The 26,468-nt window shown below is 33.3% G+C and overlaps 1 protein-coding gene across 1 annotated transcript; it reads left to right on the top strand.

Moving 5' to 3' along the window:
- The first annotated feature begins 7,699 nt into the window (after positions 1-7,699).
- Positions 7,700-9,529, top strand: LOC105797312 (cyclin-D3-1). The gene is made up of 4 exons (XM_012627273.2): positions 7,700-8,425; positions 8,504-8,705; positions 8,789-8,919; positions 9,005-9,529. The coding sequence occupies exons 1-4, from the start codon at positions 7,955-7,957 to the stop codon at positions 9,287-9,289; spliced, it is 1,089 nt and encodes a 362-aa protein (XP_012482727.1). The 5' UTR covers positions 7,700-7,954; the 3' UTR covers positions 9,290-9,529.
- The last annotated feature ends 16,939 nt before the right edge of the window (positions 9,530-26,468 follow it).

Raw genomic sequence — 26,468 nt, 5'->3', positions numbered from 1 at the left:
CGTATGTATACCCTTTGGTCTTGTGTTCGAGTCTCGGAAAAAGCTACAGAGATATTTTTTTACTGAACTATCTTATGGGATGGTTTATTTTAGTTGATTAAACTTTCCCAAAACAAAAACTTCCTTCTTTTTTCACATGGTTTCATCTTTTTCTAACGTTACCCTTTTGCTTTCTTCTTCATTGACCTAGTTTCACAGTTTCAAGTTTCTTGCTTTTTGTGTTATGTTACATTACACTGATTTCGTACGGGGTCTGACTTCTTTTTTCTTGTTCAATTCGTTGGCCGGTAAGTTTGATTTAAAGGTTTGGTGTCAAAGGTTCTTCAACGTAACTTTGATTTTGGAATGTTAATTTTTAACGATTTGATTGCGAGTTAATTGTTTGTTGGACAATTGCTGGTCATTTAAGGACGAAAGCCCTGTTTTGTGAATTTCAGACGTTGCAAAACGTGAATGTCGACGCCACATAGCCAGGGACATAGGTGTTTGCTTAGGTCATGTGAGCCACACGACCGTGTGTTAGGCCATGCGATTGGCCATGTAACTCACTGTTCATCGAATTTGAGCCATACGAGCAAAGGACATGGGCGTGTGTCCAAGTCGTGTGTGACTATGATAATGTAGGGTTCACACGGGCAAATAACACGAACGTGTGTCTAGGTCATGTAACTCACTGTTTATGATTTAGGACCACACGACTAGGGACATGGGCGTGTGCCCAGGCCATGTAAGCCATAAGGGTAAGGACATGAGCATGTGTTCAGGCCGTATAACTCACTGTTTACGAATTAAGAACACACGTGCAAGTGACACGAGTGTGTGCTAGGTTGTGTGGGACACATGGGCATGTGCCAGACAGTGTGTGTAATAGCCCGATTTTAGGCCTAGTCGGAACAGTGGTTTCGGGACCACAAATCCGACGAGAGAAAAAAAAATGTAATGGCCTGAATTTTCAGAGGTGTCGGAACGGTGATTCGAGATCACTAAATTCGACAAATGAGTAGAAAATATTATTAATTTAGTAAGTATAAGTTAAATATGAAGTTAGGAAAATTTTTGAAATAGTGAATAGTGCACTAGAAATAAATATTAAAATAATTAGAATCGAAATGAGGTATCAAGACCTCGGGGATTTTAAACCGAGCCATAAATATTTTATAAATATTTATGGAGTGTTAAAAGTTAGTATTAAAGTTTCGTTAAGAAATTTTAAAGTTCGATAATTAATTGAACAAAAGGACTAAATTGTAACAAATGCAAAATTTTGGGAAATGATTAAATAGCTTAAATGATAAAAGGAAGAGGGCTTAAAAGGCAAATAGACCCAAGGTCTATTTGGGCTGGACGGCAGAGGCATGAAATCAGCAAGAAAGTAAGGAGAATTAAGGGCAAAATTGGAAAATTGCAAAATTTGCTTAATAAAGTTAGGACCCAAGTGGAATTATCTAGATTTCTCTTCATTTTTCTGAATTCTCATCAGCTAAAACACCATGGAAGGGCTTCTTCAAGCTGGTTGTTCATATTTTTACTACAAGTAAGTTCAATTCTTGACTATTTCTTGAAATTTTTGTATTTTTATGACTTTTACAACTAGGCTCACTTGTTAAATTCATTAGTTTTTGATTTTATGAAAGAAGTTGAAAGTTGATATGAATATGTGCTGAAAGTATATGATGATTTAGCATGGAATTAGAGTTTTAAATTGTTCATATGCTGATTTTATCGAAAGAATTGAATAGAAAGTGAATGTTTGGGACCTAATAGTAAAATAGTTTTAAGATAGAGTTATATGTGGAAATTCTGAATTTCAATAGTTGTGTAACAACTTATAATGTCTAGGTAAAGTATTAATTGAGAAAATTAAATTAATTGAGGGGTTAATTGAGAAAGGACCGAATTGTATAAACTGTGAAATTTGGGGCAAAATGGAAATCTACATTTTGCACTAAAGCAGTTTTGGACAGCAGCAGTAGTGTAACTTTGAAAAATCACAAAAAATTTTAGAGATTGAATTAGAGTATGAATAAAATATGAAATTAAAGCTTATTGAGTCTAGTTTCTTATAAAAGAAACGGTGTGAGCAATGGAATTGTAAATCATGAGATATAATAGATTTTGTGAGACAAGGTCAGAATGAATTCGGGTTCCCCTGTTCTGACTTTGGAAAATCATTAAAAATTGTAAAAAAAAAAGATTATGAGTTATAATTTATATGGTTATAATCCTTAATGAGTCTATTTTTAGAAGAAACAAACGAAAACATCATCTGAATTCTGTACAATGAGATAATTAATTTTAGTGAAGAGTGGTCGAAACTGTCAGACAGCGAAACAGGGAAACTTTAAAGAATAAACTGTATTATTTGGCTCAACCAAAATTCTGAAAATTTTATGCTATGAATATATGTGAGTCTAGTTTCAGGAAAATTAACGGATCTTAATTTGGAGCTCTGTAGCTCCGGGTAAAAATAATTTAGTGACTCTGACTCGGATAAACAGCTTTGAATATACATGTTAGTGAATATTGAAATTATGGTTAATGTTGTTTAAGTGTCTGTACACATTAAGGATGTGGAATGGAGAGGAGGAGGAGGAAAATTGGGAAATATATGAATGATTCGTGTATAAATGGTCATATGTTGATTATAACTGATAAACGATGAAATATGAATGATGCTTGTTTTTGTGCATTATTGGACATGGTTTAAGCTCATGTGTGAAAATAAAGTTTCATAGTATGTGTGTATGGTATATTCAAGTATATGATTTGGCATGAAATAATACCATGAATGGTTTATGAATTAACACATGTTGGTAAGCCCGATATATGAATAAATGATAAAATTGAGCGGAACGGATTTGAGTACTTCGATCAAGTGACAAAGTGATAAGTGGTAGCTTTAGCTACACTTATCTGATCAAGTGACAAGTGGAAAGTGATAAGTAATAGCTTCGGCTATACTTATCTGATCAAGTGACAAAGTGATAAGTGGCTACACTTATCTGATCAAGAAACAAAGTGATAAGTGGCTACACTTATCTGATCAGGGACAAGTGATAAGTGATCATACGTAAGACCATAGTTATACTATGGCAAAGTGAAAGTGAAGTACTCAATTTTCCGTAATCGTTCCCTAATTTGATTAAGGATGGTAAGTGACAAATGGGCCCAAAAGAATTAAAGCAATTGGATAAGTGGTAGTGTATTTATACCAGGATGATGTTGTTATTTAAGTTAAAGTGATATCTTCATTGCAAAATTGAGAATTTCATAAATGTGTTAGTGAATGGTATAATCGATAAACGTTGAGTTAAATGGTAAATACGTATTAGTGTTAAACTTAGTGACATTGAATTGTACATGAATTAAATGGAAATTGCTAGTGATATGATCTAAATTGTGAGCATGAGAAATTGCGAATTGAATGAAATGGAAATGAAGCATTGAATTGCATGAGTATGTGACGGGTCTCGTAGGCCCTAATTATTATGATTATAATATTTCGAGGATATATGGTGAAAAGTTATAGAAGCATGTTAATTATTTTGAAAGTTTTTATTTAGATGAAATTTTATAACTCGGTTAAATACGCTTACAAGTGTATATGTTTTGGTGATACCTCGTACCCTATTCCGGTGTTGGATACGGGTAAGGGGTGTTACAGTGTGGAGTTACATGGGCCAGTTCTCCAAGCCGTGTGAAGCTATATTTGGAATTTTTCCCTAGGGCTACAAGCGTCGTCCGAAACAGGCGCAGGCTTACTGTAAGGTCCGTACAATCTGAATTAGGCTTTATAACTTGATATCTGATTATATGATAATGAACAACTTGTGATTTGTACGTATATCTATTATGTTTGAACCTAAGTAAGTAGGATCTGTCAGAACGTAATGTGCTATTGTCTATGTGTGTGAATTATCCAGGTACGATGTGTATGTGTTAAGTTTACGGGTATGCCTTTGCATTATTTTTTTATGGAGAACATGCGATATATGAATATGTTAGATCGATTATTACTGATTCTATTTTATAATCATGCACATAACTTCATGACAAATTTGATATGATCTGTCATGTTTTGAAAAGTTTGTTTTACAAAACATGGATTCTCATGTTTACTAATTTTGTTATTAAAAGATAGCATGTCTTACATGCTCATTACTCCGATTCTGCATATGCATGCCATGACATAATGCATGGGACTTGGGTTGATGTTAAAGGAGGAAGATTTTGACCACATATATTTGATTGGCAGTTTAACTACATATTGATAAGCCATCATTGCCGGGCAACCCGGGATGACTTTGTGGTGTGTTTTGGATGGATGAGTTCGAGGAAGAACTCTATTTTGGTGTGTAACGGAGTTTAAGAAGACTGTTTCTGATAAATCTACATTCTGATCTATTTGAAAAATAATGCATCTGCATAAACATACATGCTCTGTTTTGCTCTGCTTTGTTCTGTTCCGCTCTATTCGGTTCTGTTCTATTTGAATTGCGTTGTTCTGCTCTGTTCTGTTTTGCTTTGTTCTGTTGTACTACCTCTATTGAAATCTCTGTGATACTCTAAATCTGTTCCGTACAGGTTATACAACTGTTATAAAATGCTTGCGTTACTACGATTTGTATATTACGCTCTATGTATTTGTATTTGAGTTTGGTTATACGCTGTGTTTGGTGACTCACCCATTTGTCTTACTTTTATCTGTCAGAAAAACATCTGATTTAGGATCGGATGACGTGAGGGAGCTCGGATTGTTTTGCACTGAAATAACTACAATTTAATCCTTTGGATTTGTAATCTGTTTTGGACTTGTCTTATTTTTCTTTTTATAATCTCGTCAGTATCTGCCAAGTCTAAAACGAAACTACAAAATCATCTAAATCGACTAAAATGAATTTTTGGTTTTCAAATTTAAAACTCTGAAAAGAAGTACGTTTTTACTACGTTGGTGTAACTCGTCCAGATTAAGCTTAAACTTCTAGGCCGAGTTTAGGGTGTTACAAGGCGTGTGAAATAGCCACACGGGCGTGTGGAATACCCACACGACCATGTTCTGAGCCACACGATTTAAGCTTTGTCACACGGGCGTGTGACTTTTGTTTTCAATGATTTTCAAATTTTCCATATTTTTTGTTTTGTTTCAAAATAACCCCTGATTGTTTTCAAATTATTTTTAGAACCCCGTAGCCTTGGTTTAAGGCCCATAAATGTATTTCTACCTTGATTTATATGATTTATTGAATGATAAGATAAACTGTATAATCGTTTTTATTTGCATTTAAATATTTCGAATTGTACTGTAATACTCTGTAACCCTAATCTGACAACGAGAGCGGGTTAAAGGTGTTACAAATGCATTTTGATTTGATCAATACTCTTAAGATTTTTTTACATGTAATTTAAATGGATCAATAATTATAGTATTGATGTAATAATTCATTCGATTGCATTAGCAATTAGAGGAATGTACAATTGATCAAAGCTCTTAAAATTACTAGTACACCATGAGTCATTACATTCATACATAAATTAATCTAATTGAATTTACAATTGTATGATTAATTGTTTAATTCTTTCAATTAGGTTCATAATTAGGAAAATGTTGTACACACTAGTATATAAACACTTCAATTGGATCATTGAATGTACGATTAATTATATAATTAGTTCGATTATGTTCGTATAATTAATGATTGTATGATTAATAGTATGATTCATGTGATTACATTATACATAGTTCAATTCAGTCGAATCTATGATTATATGATTAATATTATAATTCATTCGATTACATTCATAATTAGGTAAATGCAACTGCACGCAATGTCATTAGACTTGTATAGAAACGATTCAATTGGATTGTTGAATGTACGACTAATTATAATTCATTTGATTAAGTTTGTATAATTAATAATGATATGATTAATAGTAGAAGTGGAAATCGAACGGGTCTGGGTGGGTTCAAGTTGGATTATTTCGGGTTTGAGTCTTTTTAAGTTCAAATTATTTTGAGTTTGACCTCGAGTATGGATTTGTTTTACATTCGATGTAATTATATGTTTACATCTCAATCAATGTTTTTAGAATCGGGCCGAACAAATCGATCAGACTGACTGTCAGCTGGTACACCAATTTAGAACAAGGTAAAAATTTGATTGATCGCGAATCGAATGGATCAATTGAATCAGATTTTATACTTTTTAAATAATTATTTTGTTCTTTTATGAATTTTTAATAATTCATAGTAATTATTAAACCAAAAATTAGTTGTCTGGCCTGTCGACCATTGATTTAGTTCGAAAAGTATTAATCTCAATATAAATTATTAGTTTATTATATATTAAAAAATTTTCTTATAATGAAACATTTTAATTTATATTTTCATTAAAATTAATATCCATTATTGTTAGTTGTTAGCATAAATTAATTTATTATATAAATTTAGTGTGTTAAATAATTTTGTTATATAATATAACATATTACAAATTAATTAAGTTGATTTTTAAAATAATTGAATAACTAAACTTGATTCTTAAAAGTTTGGAAAAAATAAAAGAATTAACAATTAGGCTAAAACCTAATAATTTGAAAAAAAAAAAGGAAAGAGAGAGTGAAAAGAGGTCATTGATTGAAAAAGAAAAGAAAAGGAAAATCACTAGATATATATATATATATAAATAAATGTAATGATTTAGGTTCAGGTTCCTAACATAGTTGCATTTAATATATATGGAATGATTTAGGTTAAAATATGAATTATGGGTTGAATTAGTAGTAAGTATGAATATATTTAATATTTGGTTAGAAATAAAAATTAAACAACGTGGTTTCATTGTTAATGATGAAACAATGATTTATTAAGGGTACTCTCTCATTAATGTGAAAATTGTTAATATATTTGTTTTGTTGTGATAAAATTTTGTTTCCCTCTCACCCAGTTGTCAATTTTTATGAATTTTCGTCTGCAACACAAAACAGTTTGACAGCCTTTTTTCAGAGCTACCATAAATGACATTCCTCTATCTTCCCCACACAAATCAAATAAAAGAAAAGCAAATGCCCACAACCTTCATTCTTCACCCAGCCATTGAGAGTTCAAAAACCTAAAATCAACTCCAGCTCATCATAATTATTTTATATTTAAATTCAAAAAAATCAACTAGATCAATCCAAAATGGTAAATGCTCTGTGTTCACACCTATTTCTTTTTTATTATAGAAAATTTGCTCAAACCTAATTACTAAGATTCAAATATTAAATTATTTTAAGAAATTAAATTAATAAAAACTATTTAAATTCTAAAGACTAGTTGGCAAAAAAGAAGAAAAATCTAAGAACTAATAGTTTGGAGCAGTGCATCAGAGGTTATTTTCTTGTCTCGTGGATTGTGTACATTGCCATCCTTTCACCCTTTTTTATTTATCTCACTTTATTTATTCTACATATTGCAAATATAAATTATTAGAACTCCAGAAAAGATAATTATAAAAAGTTAATTTCCTATATTATTATAAATGTTTATCGCAACAAAATTAACAATCATGATATAAATTTGTAAGGTGAAATATGAATGGGTCCAATTGCAGAGAGTGAAGATAAAGAATGTCACGTGTCCAGTAAATGCGTTGCATGGGCCATGATTCAGGTCTGGGACTGGGTCGAGTTTCCCTTGTTAAATTACAAAACTTTTCTTCCTCCGACTCCCCCTACTACTTAAGTTGTACTAAGTACTACCCCCATCCTTTGATGCTGAGCAGAGCAGACATTAGAGCCTACCCATCCCTCAAAACAAATACTCGTCCTTAGCCTACCGCTCACCCCCTCAGAGAGATGCCTCTGCCTCTGTCTTCTGGCCTCTCTTTCTTCTTCTTCTTCATCTTCTTCTCTGTTCTCTAATGGAAGCAAAGATCTGAATAGGAGTGGTGGTGTTTTTTCTTTTTTGGTGGAACAAATGGCTTTCAATCATCAACACTCTTCATTTGTTCTCGATGCTCTTTATTGTTCAGAAGAAAACTGGGAGGAGGATCAAGATGAGCGTTGCTTCAATAATGGGATTAATGATAATGATAATCAATTAAACCCTTTTCCGATCTTGTTAGAACAAGATTTGTTCTGGGAAGATGATGAGCTTTCTTCTTTATTTACAAAGGAAGAACGGAATCAACTGTACGATAGTCTTCAAACCAATGGGAATCTAGCTGGGGCTCGCCGTGAAGCTGTGGAGTGGGTGTTGAAAGTCAGTGCTCACTATTCCTTCTCTGCTCTCACTGCTCTTCTAGCTGTCAACTATCTCGATAGGTTCTTGTTCAGCTTCCGGTTCCAAAGTGAGAAGCCATGGATGACTCAACTAGCTGCTGTTGCTTGTCTTTCTCTTGCAGCCAAAGTGGAGGAAACCCAAGTGCCTCTCCTACTGGATTTACAAGTACATATGTTTGGTTAATAGCCAAGTTTGTTGTCATTCTATTCATTTGCTTGGTCTCATATATGTTGATCTGTTCAGGTGGAGGAGACCAGATATGTGTTTGAGGCCAAAACTATCCAAAGAATGGAGATTTTGGTGCTCTCTTCCGTTCAATGGAAGATGAACCCTGTTACCCCATTTTCATTCCTTGATTACATTACCAGGAGGCTTGGATTAAAGGACCATCTCTGCTGGGAATTTCTTAGGAGATGCCACCGCATTCTGCTCTCTCTCATTGCAGGTTAATTGGATGCACTCTGTAATCTGTTGCCTCAAATTTTCATCTTTTTATTCTCAAATTCTTTTATTAAATTCCATGGGCAGATTCTAGGTTCATGTGCTACCTTCCTTCTGTAATGGCCACTGCTACAATGCTGCATGTTGTGGATAGTGTAGAGCCTAATCTTAGAGTAGAATACCACAACCAGCTATTAGGCATCCTGGGAATTGACAAGGTATTGTCCATCTCCAATTTTTCTAAAATTTCTCTATGCAAAATTCAGCCTGATCCTAATTTTCCCAATTCAACTTGTAAAGCAGGAGAAGGTAAATGAATGCTGTGAGTTGATAATGGAATGGGCAACAAGAGTAGAAGGCAACCAATCAAACAAGCGCAGGTTTAGTTCCATCCCAGGGAGCCCAAATGGGGTAATGGATGTCTCGTTTAGTTCCGATAGCTCAAACGATTCCTGGGCTGTGGCATCATCCGCATCAGTGTCTTCATCACCTGAGCCTATGTCCAAGAAGACCAGAACTCAACAAGACCAGCTTCCGGAAAGGCTATCCCACCATGCTCCTTCAGATTTTCTCACCATTCCTCACTGAATTCCCTCTTTTCAATTTTAGACTACAAAAATAATTAGTCCTTGTAATAATATTGCTGTTCTTTTTCCATGATGCAAAGTTAAATTGCTTACCATCTCTGCATCTTGAATCGATTGGTGAGGAAATCTAGAATCAGAGATGGTTCGCATTTTATCCGGAAATTAAATCGAGTAAAAAAAACCAAACAAATATGAAATGCAGAGTCCATGCATTAATGCTTAGGCTTTTTTTCTTGTTCTACTTCTATGAACATAATGTTAATTTCAGTACTTCGTTTTAATATATATAATTTAGAAAAGAAAGAAAAAGGGTCTCCCTGTTTTTTATTTCTTACACATGATTGAAATACATACGAAGGGTATGCATGCATGTATGTATGTATGTACGTATGTATGTATATATTTGTAGGTATGTGTATTTAAATGTAAACGCAGTGGCGGAATGGAATAGAAGAGCGGGAGGATTGAAAGTACACACACATAAGAAGAATTTTTGTTTGCATGTGAAGAGAGGAACATGTTGTCGGCCACTGGCGAGTTTAGAGTAAATTTCGTGACTATAATTTTGGGTGTTTGACCTCGTTGGAAGAGCCCTTTTTCGTTTGAAAATTTTAGCCCCCCCTGGTGGTCACCAACTTACTGAACCTGGAGTCAGCCAACAGCTGTAAACACCGTCCCATAGTCTCACCCATTTTACTTTACATTTCCTTTCCTGGGTTTTTGTCTTAAATAGTAATCACTATAACTAATGGATATTTTGTGATTTAAAATTTTTTTTGTAAAAATATTATGGAAGACTATTTATTAAGAGTTAGATTGTATTTTAGTTTATCTATTTAAAAGGTTGGGTAAATTAATTTTTATATTTTAGATAAAATAGTAAATTAATTATTTCTTTTAAAAATTTCATTTTTACTATTAAAAACTAGTACAATTGACAAAATAACTAAATAGTGATACGATATGTCACATGTATCTCTTGTTAACATACAGAAACTAATTTTTAACAATAAAAATAAATAATTTTTTCAAAGAAAGAATCAATTTAGTATAAAAACCAAAATATATTCTAAATTTTAGTTTAAGGATTTCCATAATATTTTTATCCTTCTATTAGAAATTATTGCATTGACTTAGGATAAAGTAGAGAATTGTAGATTAAGGTGATTTGAATCAGGTTTCGGTCAGCAAATGGAAGTGATGTGAGGTCTGGGTTCTCGACCGCTCACCTAAACCATAAGGTTTCAAATGCCAAATCTGAATGCAGGGACTCCAATCCTCAAAGCTGAAGTCAATGACTGACAGCTCACTCTTTTCACAATGAAATGCATGCACAAGTTAACTAGGCTTAATTCTGTATTTTGGCTTCTGAATTTAATAGCACCTCCAAATTATATATATATATATATATATATATATATATATTAATTTGATAGTTGAGTTGTTTTTTTCTATTTACTATTTTTGGTACCTTTTGTAAATTTATTAAATTTGATAGTGTCGTACTTTAAATTTTGACATGTGACAATTTTCTATTGAAAATTTTTAAAATGTAGAAAGTACTTTAAAAATTATTAAAAGAGTTTCAACAAAGTATATGCAAATTAAAAAAAAAAACCCTAACTCATATTGTTCCCAAAGACAGAAAAACCAAAACAATGGCTAGTATTCGGATTTCAAGCATCAAAAATAAAGAAAATCTACTTCCACAATGTAAAACTAGAACTTTAGTTGCAAAAATTGTTGTTTATCAAGCTTATCAATCTTCTTTCCCAAAGTGGAAGCCTTCAGCTCAGTTAAGAAACCTTGATTTGAAATTGAGGGGGGAGTTGGAGGAGATTTTGTATCATGAGGAATTATTTTGGCAACAAAATTCACGTTGTTAGTGGATTCAAGATGGGGACAAAAATACTAGGTACTTCCATGGTCAGACCATCGTTTGGCATTGAAAGAGCAACATTGATGCTTTGATTTTAGATAATGGTGAATGGTACTATGACGAAGATAAGTTGAAAGTTGCAACTATCCATTTTTTCTACTCTTTGTACTCAATTGAGGGATTTGTGGTGGGTAACTATTCACTTCAAGGTTACTTTCCAAAGATTAATGTTGGGCATCTAGAGGTCTTAAATAACACTGTTACCTTAGAGGAGGTGAAACAAGCTCTCTATTAGATGAGTCCATTGAAGGCCCTTGGGATCAACAGCTTTCCTGCACAATTCTACCATAATAATTGGGAAGTGGTGGGTGAATCTATTTATCATATGGTTTATGATATGTTTTGTGGAAGTTGTTTTATTATGATCAGTTGGTGTTGACTGTTGCATAAAGTTTTGGATGAATAATTGGATCAACAAATTTGTTTAGTTAGCGAGATTCCACATGAATGATGAAGTAGGCAATATCGGTTCGTGAGATGGTAAATGAGGGGGAAATTAGAAGTGGGAATTATTTGCTATATGATTGTCATATTCGATTGTTCTTCATATAAATAGGATGTGTCCACCAAAAGATAAAATTAGACTCAATAAGGTTATTTGGAGGTAGAATAGGGACGACCATTTCTCTACTTCTGAAGCTCACAAGTTTATTGTGGCTACAAATCATTTTCATGAAGACAAAATTTCAAGAGTTGCATGAAAATTATTGTGTCCTCAATAGGTTCAGTCTTACTATTGAATGGTATATTGTAAACGAATACGAAAAGATGTCGTTAAGGTTGGAGGACAATTCTTATTGTACATTTTTTGGGAATCTCATTGAAACAACCCTTCATGCACTCAAGGATTATCAGGTGGTGAAAATAGTTTGGAAGCAACTTATCTCCTCACATATAGTCGATAAGTTCTTCTCGCCTCCATTCAATGAGTGGTTACTGGAGAACATTCTCAATAGGAATGGTATAAACCAAGATAGCATGGATTGGAGAATTCTTTGTGTGGTCATTTGTTGGTGGAAATGTACGCGACAAAATGCCTTCATTTTCAGGAATGATAATTGTAATTCCTATGAGATTATTGCTCAGAATAAAGCATAGACCATAAACATTGGTATATTAGAGGTGGTGATAGTTTTAGAATGAACTCACATGTTCCATAGTCAAATAGAGTTTGTCGAAATGTGGTTGGATTAAATTGAATGCGGATGGTGCTATCCAGTGAAATAATCATAAAGATACGGTAGGTTGGTTACTTCAGAATCATGTTGTAAACTGGTTGTTGGGTTATAATATGAAATGTTAGTTGTATTAGCCTCGATAATGTAGAAATATGGGCAATCATAGATGGTCTTTGCTTCATCTAGGAGTTGGGATATAGAAAGGTCATGGTTGAGAGTGATAATAGGGATATGGTGTAGATGCTAAAAGCAGGTACAAATGCCTCAAAAAATCAACCACTGGTGCGAAGTGTAACACCCTATACCCGACCCGATTTGTCGGATCCAAATATAGGATGTCACAATACTTACATACTTAACAAAAATTTTCAACTTATAAAAACCCTACTGGATGTGCTTCTTATTTATTTATAATCTTTTCTAAGTCAAAAGATTTGAATAAACTGTTTATAATTTATAATAGAACTCTTAAAAGCAGTATAAAACATTACAAATTAAATCTTTGATAAATCAGATATATTCGTGGCATACCACCATTCGTATTTGATTGGATAGTTTTATAACTTCGCATGCTTTACGTTTTAGTTTTTTTATTAATTAGCTAGTTAATTAGTTTAATTAAACTCAAATTCATTGTCTGTCTTACAATTCTATCTAACGAGTAGTTGTTTAAACTCTTTATTTACATGTTTGTAGCTAGAATTCACTCAATTGTGGACTCTTGTAGGTTCAATCCTTGGAGTACTCTTGTACGCCGTTGTACGAATTATATTACAACTGACCTGTTACACTTGCAGACACTGCACGTAGTTATTCTAATTTGATTGTTGTATTAGTGTTGATTTTTGCTCAACTAAGGTGTTCGCGCGCCGGAGGCTAACAAGCAGTCAACACTTCATTAGATAGTTTTTTAGAGCATTGTGTATTCGTAAGAATGAATTGATAGTTTTTAAAACACCAAACGTCCATATTGGTAGCTCTTGAGCACTATGTGTCTATGAGCGTATATCGATATAGTAATCCATGTATTTGTCTTTGAGTCCGCGTCCGGTTAATAGGGGCTAAACATAAGTATGATCGTTATAAACAAGTATGATAAAGAAAGTGGAAAATTACTTCATTTAATATGTATAATAACAAGAATGAGAAACGAAAAGCATGTAAAAGATCATGTGTATTGTGAGTTAAGAGCCCTAAGGTCTAATTGATAAATTATTTAATAATACATGGTTACTGTTTTATGTCATAATAAAGAAACCAATGATGTGTTTATAGTTCTTAGATGCCATGTCTATTCCTTTAATTGTATGTACATATATGTTATGTTTGAAATCAAATTACGATAGCACCACTAAGCATCCAATGGTCAGCGTGCAAACATGTTTGTTTTGTACATAGGTATCAAGTGAAGATAGATCTTGTTTGTACAGCTCAAAGGCATACATCTCATCTCACCAAAGTCCCTGTCACATTTCTTGAAATTTCATTTGTAATGGCATGTACCTAAGTCTAAACAACTAAAAGAGTCTTGTATGATGTATTAAGTACTTGCATTATAGGTCAAATGGAATGAATTAATGGTTAAATATGTCACACCCGAATATCTTTAAGGACTTAAATTTAGAATAATTTTAGGATCTAGTTGAATACATGGTAAGTTGGTGGAACTTAACTAGGAATTTTGGGAAAATTTGTGTCCGACGGTTAAATAGTTGAGTTCTAATTCCAGTATGGTTAGGATGGAACCAGTTGGTTCCATAGTGGGAAACATAATGATTTTCGGCAATTGGCTAGAAAGGTTTGGGAAACCGTGTATAAGAGTTATATGTTTTGGTGAAAGAGGACATATTGGCAAGAGAGAAAAGTTCTTTTTAATTCAGTCCATTATTTTTTTCTTTTATTTGCTTTGTCTTCTTCAATTACTTTGAAAAAGAAGAGAAGTTAGGAGAGCTCTGCATGGAGTCATAGTTGTGAGAAACGGAGGCTGGATGTAGAGAAATCGAGTATCTAGTAAACTCTCTTATCATTCTTTACACAAGGATTCGAGAAAAGGGAAAATAAGGGCTCTTAATAAGTTTTCGTGGGTTTTGGGTTTTAAGATTTAATAAATTTGATTTAATAGATAATCAGTTGTGATGCTTAGATACCAGGGCGAATAAGGTTCTAGCGTAGGGAACAAACTAAACTGACGAGGGGAAATGATTTAAGATGAGTTTCTACACTCTGTATTGGGTGAGGATAAAGTTAAGTTTTTAAACGAATTGTGTTGTGATTATTTTGGGTTATTTGAGTTTGTCATTGTATACAAAGGTGGTGATAGAGTATGTTGTGAATGTATAATCTGGTACAAGTATGTAAGTTTTGTATGTGTGATTATTGAATGTTAAATGAATATTGTGTGTGCTGAAAATATGGTGTACTTAGTGTTATGTATTAAGTATTTTGATTGCATGATATGTATGATTATCTTGTATGCAAAAAGTAGAGGTATTTACTTTACCGGGATAGATGGAGTAGTAATGGCGAAATGGAGGAATGGGTGGATAGATAGGGAAATGGAAATTTTATTAGATTCTGTAAAACCATATTGTTGGGTGCAAACCGTGACGTGCGAAGCTTAGAGCTTTACAAAGGGGACACTACGGTGTTCGATTATCAAGGTTAGATATGAGACAAAATTGTATATACTGGCTCGCTAGAGTAAAATCGTGATGACAATTATTGATTGGTCCATCAGGGCAACACCGTGACGATAGCTTATAGGTTCTATGGGATGACATTGTGACGGCGGTAAGGTCCTACAGGGTGACACCTCAAAAGAGGTATAATGTGTAAGACTATAACTCGACTATGGCAACCAGTAGAGCCAGCCAAGACATTAAACTTAGTTTTATATGGTGTAAGAATATGGCTCGGTTATGGCAACCAAAGTAATCCTTTGGGACAATAAACACGGGGTAGTTTGCCAGGAAATAAATCATAGGGTTACACATGTGAAGTTTGCAAATCAGTATACCAAGAGACCCACCAAGATACAAAGTAGAAGTTGCAGTGTGACATGTGTGACAAATCACAAGATTGAATAAACTTGGTGCATTTAGGAAACATAGACTAACGAGATAATTAAAGAATTCGCCAAAGGCGATGATGAGTGAAAACCAACGAGACGTTTCAACCTAGTTATGTGTGAAAGGGGGGAGAGGTAAATGTAAGGTACACCATGAAAAGTCTGCCAGGGAAGCCGTGAATTTCACATTATTCAAGCAGTTACGGAATAGGCTGTAAAAGGACACAGTCTTAATTTGTAAATTGACAAAGAGGTAGCCAAAAGTTTTGGTAGATCGACAAAAGTCTTCATGGAAGTATATGCTGGCTCAAGGATGAATGATCAATAAAGTTTACCAGAGAGCAGAGAAAAGTGGAAGTCCATCAGGAACATGAAAAATGGTAAAGATCTTGATGATCTACCAAGGGTAGAAACCTTATCAGAATGCCCGAGTAAGAGGTAGTACGACAGGAAGTACTTGTCTAATGGAGCATCTCAAAGGAATGGATTGAAAGATCGAGTATTATGGGAATACATTGGGGGCACTAGTTCACCAAGGAAAAGAGGATATTAAGAAGAGAACTTGCTTTGGTAAGGACTCGCAGTTACGATATTTGGGTAAATGCCCATCATCTCCATCTAAAAGTAGTGAATACGAGTATTAAGGATGTGGAATAACGATAGGTGGGGGTAATACCCGTAAGAAGACATGGTTATTACCATATAAAAGTTTATGTTCGCCAATAAATGGTTCAGAAAGAATAAGGCATTAGCATTGCCAACCGATTTCATAAATTCTTCTACGAAATTTAAGAAGTTAAATTTTAAGCTAGAAATCTTAGTTTCTTAAGATTTACACAATCTTACATGAATGTTATGTACAGATCTCACTAAGGCCTTCAGAACTTATGAAATTTACTGCTTGGGTATAGGGTAGATAAAGATTTTATAATCTGAAAAGGGACCAAGCCAAACCCCACTAGTGTTGGAGATGGGCGGGGAGGATGGTTCAAGTATATAGAGAAACATCCTTAGAGGCTACGCCTTAGGGATATAGCCGATTCTACTTGTATTATAGTCTTATTGTAAAATTGTAAATGTCTGTTAACTTATTAAGAAATGAAGCTATAAGAATTAAATTACGTATTGTACAGGTTAGAATAGAAGTCAAACTTTGAAATCTGATACTATTTAGTTTTGTAAATCAATTAGGTTTGAAAGATTGTTAAATTATTCTGGTTAATGTGACACTCGGTACCTGGCCTCGTCGGTTGGGATGGGTATAGGGTGTTACAAAATATGATGTTCATATAGGTCTAAATGTTGAGTATGCTACTTGATGATTAATGGCAAGTTAAAGATGTTTCATGGTAGTAAATGCTTAAGTTTGACTATACTTGTAATACATTGATGATCACATGTCATGATATTGTTTATAAGGGAGTTTAAAAAGTTTTAAACTTGATTTTTGAGTACAAAATGCTAAGGTTTTGAAATGGTGAAGTTATGGGTCAATATAGGTGAGTTTTGAAGTGATTTTTAAGTCCATGCATAGTTGTATAGATACAACAGGCAAATTGTTTCAATGCAAGTAAGTGAATGAACAAAATTTGTACCAATCCATCTATGGCAAAATAGGGTCCCTCCTCTATTTTGAATTGTTTCAACCCCTGGAGACTCATACTTGTTCCCAATCATCTCTGAACACTTAGGAATTGTTTTAAAAAACTTTTAAATCTATTTTAAAGTTTTAACAAAGAATTTAATTATTTGAAATGATTTGTTTTAAATTTTCTTATGTTTGGTTTCTTATTGGATTCAAGGTATAAGGTTAGTTATTTATTTGATAGAAATTAAATGCTAGTTTATCATATGCATGATCTTTTTAACATGCATAATTGTGATTTATATAGAATTATATAATATATGATATGCCTATACAACAATCATGAAATAAAGAAAAAGGATGAATGGAATGAAAATGCATGGTTGGGAAAGGATATATTAGTGGGTCGAAGAAATACTTTTGTTTTGAATGGTGATGACATGCATTTAGACTCGACGATTGACTCGAATATGGGGTGTTACAAGCGCCACTTAAGTGTTAAGCCAAATTAGCACTCACAACTCATGGTTACTTCTTGAACTTGGAGAAACAATTCCTCTCAATTAGTAATGGTTTGGCTAGTGTCTTGATTAATTAACCATAATCAAGATAAAATAGGATATGTCTCCAATATCACTCGAAGTGGTAAATCCTCTCTGGATCACTCGTTCATCTTCATATGATTTTTGCAAGGCCAAAACATAATACCTTAAGTATCTATCATTGGGGACTTATTTTTGTGTTGAATTAAAGCATAACCTTACTTATATAATTTGACATGGTATCTCAGGTCAGAGGACTATTGTATGGTGGCCATGCAAGAACTTATTCTAAGAGTTTTAAATGACTCTACCAAGTGGTGTTCTCATAATGGGTCATGTTTGATAATCTTGTTTTCAAAACAAGCACTAATTTTATCCTCAAGTATCTCACATACTTCAACTTATAAAATTAGTTGCATACATCCAATGCATGAAGGCATAACATATGTCAGTTTCTAACACATTACCAATGTCTTTAACACATAAGGATTTCTTAATTGCAAATTGTTTGCAATTTCATTGCAAGGCCATATTTATTCTATGATTTTTGTCTTATTAGTATTTTTTTTTGGTGAAATATCTTACTAGTATTTTGAGCAACTTGTAAGTTAGTGACTTTTTTACATATATAATATAAAAAATTTAAAAATATCTAAAAAAATATACTAGTTGAATTATTTACGAAAATGGTATACCAAGGGTGGTGGAGGGTGGTGCTGCCTATTTTCTCACACCCGTCGGATTTAGTTAAAAAAAATTTAATGGTGCAACCTTGTTCATAGGCGGCATTAAAAAACCCGAATACCCAACCTAAGTACAAATACAAAACAAAATACAAAATGAAAAATAAAAAAAAGGAAAACTGAAAAATTAGGGTGAAGTTGTTTGCAATTCCATTGCAAGGCCATATTTATTCTATAATTTTTGTCTTATTAGTATTTATTTTTTTTGGTGAAATGTCTTACTAGTATTTTGAGCAACTTGTAAGTTATTGGCTTTTTTACATATATAATATAAAAATTTAAAAATATCTAAAATAATAAACGAGCTAAATTATTTAAGAAAATGGTATACCAAGGGTGGTGGAGGGTGCTGCCACCCCTATTTTCTCACACTCGTCGGATTTAGTTAAAAAAAATTAATGGTTCAGCCTTGTTGATAGGCGGCATTAAAAAACCTGAATACCCAACCCGAGTACAAATACAAAACAAAATACAAAATGAAAAAGAAAAAAAAAGAAAACTGAAAAATTAGGGTGAAGTTGTTTGCAATTCCATTGCAAGGCCGTATTTATTCTATGATTTTTGTCTTATTAGTATTTATTTTTTGGTGAAATGCCTTACTAGTATTTTGAGCAACTTGTAAGTTAGTGGCTTTTTTACATATATAATATAAAAAATTTAAAAATATCTAAAATAATATGCGAACTGAATTATTTACGAAAATGGTATACCAAGGGTGGTGGAGGGTGGTGCAGAGGCAGCACCACCTCTATTTTCTCACACCCGTCGGATTTAGTTAAAAAAATTAATGATGTAGCCTTGTTGATGGCGGCATTAAAAAACCCGAATACCCAACCCGAGTACAAATACAAAACAAAATACAAAATGAAAAAGAAAAAAAAAGGAAAACTAAAAAATTAGGGTGAAGGCTATGTGTCAGGTGACACTGGTGAAGCCCTCTTGACAGGTGGCACTAGTGTCAGCCTTGACTCTCTGCGACTATTATGTCGTGATGGGACGAGACCCTTAAGGGTCTCGTGATATCGGGGTTGGGAGGACCTTATAACCATGGTTCCCCAAAGTGAACAAAAAATAGATCACATCAGAAGAGAATGAGAATAAGGAAAAAAAAAGAAAGAAAAAGAGAAGGTTAGTAGAATAGAGAAGAGAAAGAAAGGAGAAGGAAAGGAGAACAAAAAAAAAAAGATTTTTTTGTTACGGATTTAGAGTTTGAAGAAAAAGGTTTTCTTAGAGTTTAAGGTTTGAATAAAAGAGGATTAAAGGTTTTTTATTAGGGTTTGGAAAAAAAGAGATTAGGGATTTGTTTAGGGTTAAAAATATATTAAAGGGTTTTGTTTAGGGTTTAAAAAAGGGTAAAAGATAATAATAATAATAAAACAGATTTCATTTAGGGTTTTTACATAAAAGATTGAAAAAGATAATTTTTAGTATTTAAAATTATTTGTTTAGTTTAATGTTGATTGTGATTTATAAGTTATAAATGTTATTTTTTTGTTGTTTTTAATTATTTGACAATTTTTATTTATTGGGTTTTTTGAATTATTTGACAAATGTTTTTATTTATTGAGATTTTGAATTTTTTAATTATTTTTGTAAGGTACTATTTTTGTAAGAAACGAAGGTTGTTTGAAAGAAAGTGTGCATGTATGTTTCTTTATATTTTTTGATGGGTATGTTTTTTTTGTTTATTATTAGATGCAAATAAGAACATATAGTCCAATTAGGTTTATTTTGTTTTGTTGGTTTCGTTATTTTAACATAATTTTTTATGTAGGTAAAAGATGGGACCATTGAGCTAGAACTTATGAGATATTTTATTTTGCTAATTCTTGAACCATTATAAATAAGATTATTATTTACTGTTTAGTATATAGAAAATGTGATATGGACAAAATGTTTAGTATTTTTGTAATGATATTATTGTACTATATTTATTGTAATATTTATTGTATTGCATTTAGGTGTTTTGATAATTATTTAAAATGGACCACTTTAAAATTAATTATCAAAATGTATTATTCATAACTTCGTGTTAGGTTGTAACATTTCGTAATTTAAAAATATTTTTCTATTAGTGAGATAAAAATGAAAAATACATATTAATTACCGAAATGTGTTTTTTGCAACAAACTAATTGAACTCTTTTTTTAAAATTGCAGATATCTAAATGGGTTTTTTGATTAATGACAATGATTACATATCAAACACGATTAATGAGATGATAATAAAATTGTTATTTGTTACTCATAGGCCCCCTTATAAAAAGTTCCACGTCATTTACGGAATTAAATTAGGTTATATTAACTATTTTGTAATTTAATAGTTTCAGGGCCCGTATCGCATTGAGGAGTCGTGTGAATGGTTTAGGATATCCGCTGAATGAACGACTAATGTCATACTTGGAGTTAGCCGTATTTGGATCAGCGGTATTGATCCGAACGTTTGATTTGCGATACAACTTAATATCCGTTTCGGTTGAGCCGTGGCGCCCGGAGACCCATACTTTTCTTTTGCTATGTAGGGAGTGCATCATCACTCTAGAGGATGTTGCACTGCAAATTGGGCTTCCAATCGACTGGAGTGTGTTAACAAGCATAAGTACGATCTTTGAGCCGACTACCTTTTTCTAAAACCTCTCGCCCGGTGATTCTAAGTCGAAATTTACGGGTTTAAGGTTTTCATGGCTGAAAGCTAATTTCGAGCATTTACCGATTAGTGTCACTGAGCAGGAGGTCATGTGTGCCGCTCGAGCTTACATTATGCACATTATAGGGGGTATACTTTTGCCGAATGCAAACAACAACAAGGTCCATTTAATGTACTTGCTCCTGTTAACTGATTTGCGTAATGGTCGTTCGTATAGTTGGGGTTTCACAGTACTAGATATGTTGTATTGCAAGCTTTGTCTAACGACAAAGCTCTTAGCCGTGGACATAGGTGGATGCCTCATATTGTTGCAGTCTTGGGTGCTTTACCGGATGTCATTCTTGGCATCAGTTAGTCACCAAGCATAAGTATATCCACTCGTGAATATGTGACAAAATTTTACCCATTATAGCAATTATATGACATTTTTTTAACCATATTATTCTAACAAGTTTTTTTGTTTTCGCAGATGGAGTACTAATCCAAAAATCAGGAGGTCATACACGGTTTTGATATACTGTCTGATGATTGAGACACATGCCGGGGGAGGGATAAACTATTCAAATATTCGTGACATGTAATTACTTTATCTATCTTACTTGAACTGTATTAATATAACCATGTTATTAATTGTCCAATTCATCTGGATGCCCTATTCCTTCCCGAAAATTGTGGTTGTTATTTCATCGTTTGCCCACATCCACTCACATCTGTGGTGCATTAACACACCTATTATCAATTTTCAGACAGTGGAGTGGTATAACGGGGATCGAGTACTCCAGTAGTTTGGATGCATACAATATATCCCGACACCGCCAGTTCAATTGGGGAAGATCTACGGGATTAACAAGAGGGGAAAATAGGGATATAATTGGATGGTAGTGCATCAACAATATATTGCAATGTGGAATAACCGAATGGGGGGGATACCTCAGATGCATCTTTCTTTCGATTTGTAGCCATCGTTAGAGTACATATAGTGGCACTCTGAGATGGGGTTGTCATGACTTAGGTAACCAGCCCATCCCTTTCCACATCTGCCTCTTGCACTCGAGCCAAAACCCTCGCTTGAACCTGAGCCGACACCCAATCCCGAGCGGTCTACGGGATTAACAAAAGGGGAAAATAGGGATATAATTGGATGGCAGTGCATCAATAATATATTGCAGTGTGGGATAACCGGATGGGGCGCAGACCTCAGATGGATCTTTCTTTCGATTTGTAGCCATCGTTAGAGTACATACAGTGGCACTCTGAGATGGGGTTGTCATGACTTAGGTAATCAGCCCATCCCTTTCCACATTTGCCTCTTGCACTCAAGCCAGAGCCCTTACCTGAACCCGAGCCGACACCCAATCCCGAGCGGTCTCTTACATAGTTTGGGGATAGTTCTTATCATTCAGACTTGGGGGTTGATAACTATTTCTCGGGCTCATCAGGCTACAGATATCATTTAGAGTTTCCTAGATCCAGTTTGGATATACCTGATCCGAGATCATCGATGACGTTTGATATCTTCCCAGGTAAACGTTTGGGGCATACGATTTTTCTACTATTTTTAGCACACCTCCAAGTATGGGTGAGGATAACTTTGATCTCCCCGAGCACCCGTAATGTGAATGCCGACCACAACAACGATTTACCCCTAGGACTACACCATCAAACTATCAACTTTAGGGGTTTGTGTAATTTCAATGGTCAAGTTTGTAATTTTAAATGAGATGTGTTGGAACAAACTTGGTGTTTAAATTTAAATGAGATTGTGTCTAATATATAAATTATTGACTTACATACAAGCAAAACATACATGGAGAAATATACATTGCATCAAACTTGGAACAAACTTTGTAATTTAATTTAGATTTATTGGAACAAAATTTGTAATTTCAATTAGATTCATTGGAACAAACTTGGAACAAACTTTGCAATATAAATTAGATGCATTGGAGTACATTAGCTCAATTTCCACCCGACCGCGACTATTGACTAATATGGTAGGTTTACTGCGGACATTTACTCCAATTTTTCCTAGCTAATATGCACACGCCACAAAGCTTCCCCTTAATTTTCTCCCTAATGTCTATTTCATTATGGATTCAGGCCACTTGCAGATGACCTTTCATATTCCTACACAACCTTTTGTTCGGGACAAGCTCGAAAGTCATCATAGACACCTCCCATGTAAATAGATCAAGCAAGACGGGGAACTTGTTTTACCAGACACGCAACATGTCCCAGACACCTCAGTGATAAACTGTTTAACATTGAGCACTGGCTGCCACGACATGAGCATAGGGATAATGAAGTGTCTGGAACCTCCCGCAATCGCATCGTCTGTTTTGGAGATCAACTCCGTAGAAACTAGGTGGGATACCGGGTCGACAACCTATGGTCTCCGTAACTCGAAACATTTCAAACTGTCGTGAATATATTTCTACATTCATCAACCTCACCCTTCAATAGTTCGCATCTATTGCATGACATCTTTGACAAACACGTGTCCCGCCTCATCTGGTTGACTTGTTTCAGTCCCATTCTTGACATCAAGGTAACCAGCCTGTAGAACGTAACCAAGAATATAGATGAAATCGGAAGATGTTGTGTTTTCCTCAACACGGAGTTAACCGCTTGTGCAAGGTTGGTGGTCATCTGACAATATCAAAACTCGTTATCAAAATTTTGAGCCCATTTCCATATCTCTATGGTACCCAACCACTTTCGAAAAGGAGTGTTTTTCACCTTGCATGTCACCCTCCAGTCTAGTCATCCTTTGCCGAAAAAGGTGTGGCTCTAACTCGTACACTGTGTATGTATTAAGAAAAGATAAGTTACACACTTAAATTAATTTGTTCTAGTATTGAAATATTAAAACATATATTAAAACTAAATTTTACCCATTTTCACAACTTGTCTTCGCTAGTCTGCATTCTTGTACTCTCAGTGAAAGTTAGCTGCGATGTGTCGGATACAATAAATGGATCTCCATGGTACATCAGAACACCTAATAGCGGTAATTATTCCCTTCCCTCTATCGAAAATGATGCAAATATTATCGTCACTAATAACATACCTTCTCAAGTTTGTGAGAAAGAATTCACATGATTCCATGTTCTTCTTGCCGATAATGACAAACGCTATCGGGAGCACATTCTTGTTCCCGTCTTGAGCAACCACAATAAATAGGATATGCGTATATTTCCCGTATAGCCAGGTCTCATTTACTTGCACAAGTAGCTTGCAGTTGGAAAATACCCGCACACATACAAAAAATTGATTATCCATATTTAACACTAGATCCGTTAAAAAAGAAATAAAAATTCTCAATACAATTTCAAACAAAAAAAAATTACAGTAATGTAAAAAAATGAATTTCATATCTACTAACCTTGTGAAATCTTCTCTGTCTGTTTACTATTCTTCTATAAAAAAAATTTTTGTTGTTCTTGAATTCTCAATTTTTCCCTAAACACTATTTAAATACTTGCTAGGGTAGAACTGGTGCCGCCTACAAGATTGGCACCACTGGTGCTGCTTATGATTTTGTGTCGCCTTTCCCATGAGCACCACCACCCAAACCCGTATTTAAATAATGTATTGAAACTGTATGTGAATAATACTTTGGTGTCGTCTATAAACAAGGCCGCACTATTAAAAAATTGTTTTTTTTAACAGAATCCTACGAGTGTCAGAAAAATAGGGGTGGTGCCGCCTATGTACCACCCTCCATCACCCTTAGTATACTATTTTTGTAAATAATTCAGTTGATATACCATTTTAGATATTTTTAAATTTTTTACATTATATATATAAAAAATCCTAAATTAGTCATACTAACACAAAGGAAAACCTTCATAATACTACTTGTTATGTTGTTTTCTTTTATTAACTCATATATCCCAAGTGCAATCCAATTGCCATTAGGCATAAATTCTATTATTAATATTGTGTGTCATCTAAAATGTGATATGATATTAACATCATTAAATCATTGGTCTCTAATGACTAGGTGACCAAAATTGTTGTAATATCAAAATTGATAATTTCAATAGTTGGGTGGTGAGTCTAATCCTATTGAATAGTTGAATGAATACTTGCATAATTTATTCAAAACTTACGATAAGTCACATAATTAAATATAAATAATTATAAAATAGTATATATATTGTAAAAATATAAATATATATTATCTTTTAGTATTATTCATGTCCATTTTGCATCCCATGTTCGAGGTTCGTGGTTACCTCTTTTAATAATAGATCGCATAATAAATTAAATATTATAATATTCATATGTCAAATTATTTATGTGTAAATTAAAATCGAGACATTATATATTTACTTTCTATTCATAGTATGGTTTTATATTTATTTGTATTTTAAATTTTAAATTTTAAATTTTATATTACTATAATATGATAAAAATTAAGTTAATATAGGTCATTGCTTTTGGTGGTCAATAATTAATTACCTCTATCTTTCTTTATCAACAACCAATATGGCTAATCGATCTTACTTCAAAGTTGTTGAAGATGTAGAAAAGACAGCAGCAAGCACTACCCCTTTAAAATAAAGGACAATCATGGCTTGAGGTTTTATTTAACTTATTATGCGATCTAAATTCAATTCATATTAAGTAGTGGGGGATTTTGCATTAATAATAAGAAAATTGGGTGAAAATAAATTATTTATGAGAAGATGTCTTTTTGAGCAGTAAAATGTGGTGTTGTTAATGTATCAAGCAACACCATTTATAAAAAATATTTTAATAGAAATAAATAAAATAATAAATAATAGTTTATCCTAATGTTTTTATGTCAATTTTCTCAAAAATTTATCAATTTGGTCATTATTTTAAATATTCAAAATTTATAATTATAAAATATTAAAAATTACATAATTATGAAAATAATATAATTTAGTCATTTTATTAAATAAAATAAAATAAAATTATAAAAACTATAAAATATAAATATAAAACTAATAAAATATAAATTTATTTTAAAAATATAAAATAAAATAAAGTAAAAATAGCTTGAAAAAGGGGCCACCCCTGGCGACACCCCTTTTAAATTAAAATGTTATTTTTTATCATTTTATTTATTTTTATTAAAATATTATATTTACGGGTGATGTCGTCTAACATATTGGTGATATTGTCTTTTACTGTTGAAAACGATCCATTCTCGTAAATAATGTCACACCCTAAAATTTACAAATCCAATTGAGAGTGAGATAATGTATGATATTTCTGTTTTGGGCACACCATGATAGTTTTATCCGCCACTCGACTGGTTGGTTGGCGAGTTAGGGTATTGGGCAAACTACCTTTTAAGCATTTGTCTGTTTGAGATATCTAAGGAAATAGTTGTAGGATGTTTTCAAGTTAAGAAAGATTACGCCCAATAGAGTACGCGCCTATGAATGAGTGCGCCTTAGAGTTGTGTTTGAACACTAAGAGACTATCAAGTGTGAGGGGAAACT

This window comes from Gossypium raimondii, chromosome 3, assembly GCF_025698545.1.
Source record: "Gossypium raimondii isolate GPD5lz chromosome 3, ASM2569854v1, whole genome shotgun sequence".
In the NCBI taxonomy this organism is placed as follows: domain Eukaryota; kingdom Viridiplantae; phylum Streptophyta; class Magnoliopsida; order Malvales; family Malvaceae; genus Gossypium; species Gossypium raimondii.
Note: the sequence above shows the minus strand (reverse complement) of the source record. Positions and strands in the feature narration are given on the sequence as shown.

Bases quoted from the DNA above. Each gene is read 5' to 3' on its own strand.
- LOC105797312 (XM_012627273.2), top strand. From the start codon at position 7,955: ATGGCTTTCAATCATCAACACTCTTCATTTGTTCTCGATGCTCTTTAT. The intron at 8,426-8,503 runs GTACATATGTTT...TGATCTGTTCAG, and splicing joins CTCTCCTACTGGATTTACAA to GTGGAGGAGACCAGATATGT. The intron at 8,920-9,004 runs GTATTGTCCATC...CTTGTAAAGCAG, and splicing joins GCATCCTGGGAATTGACAAG to GAGAAGGTAAATGAATGCTG.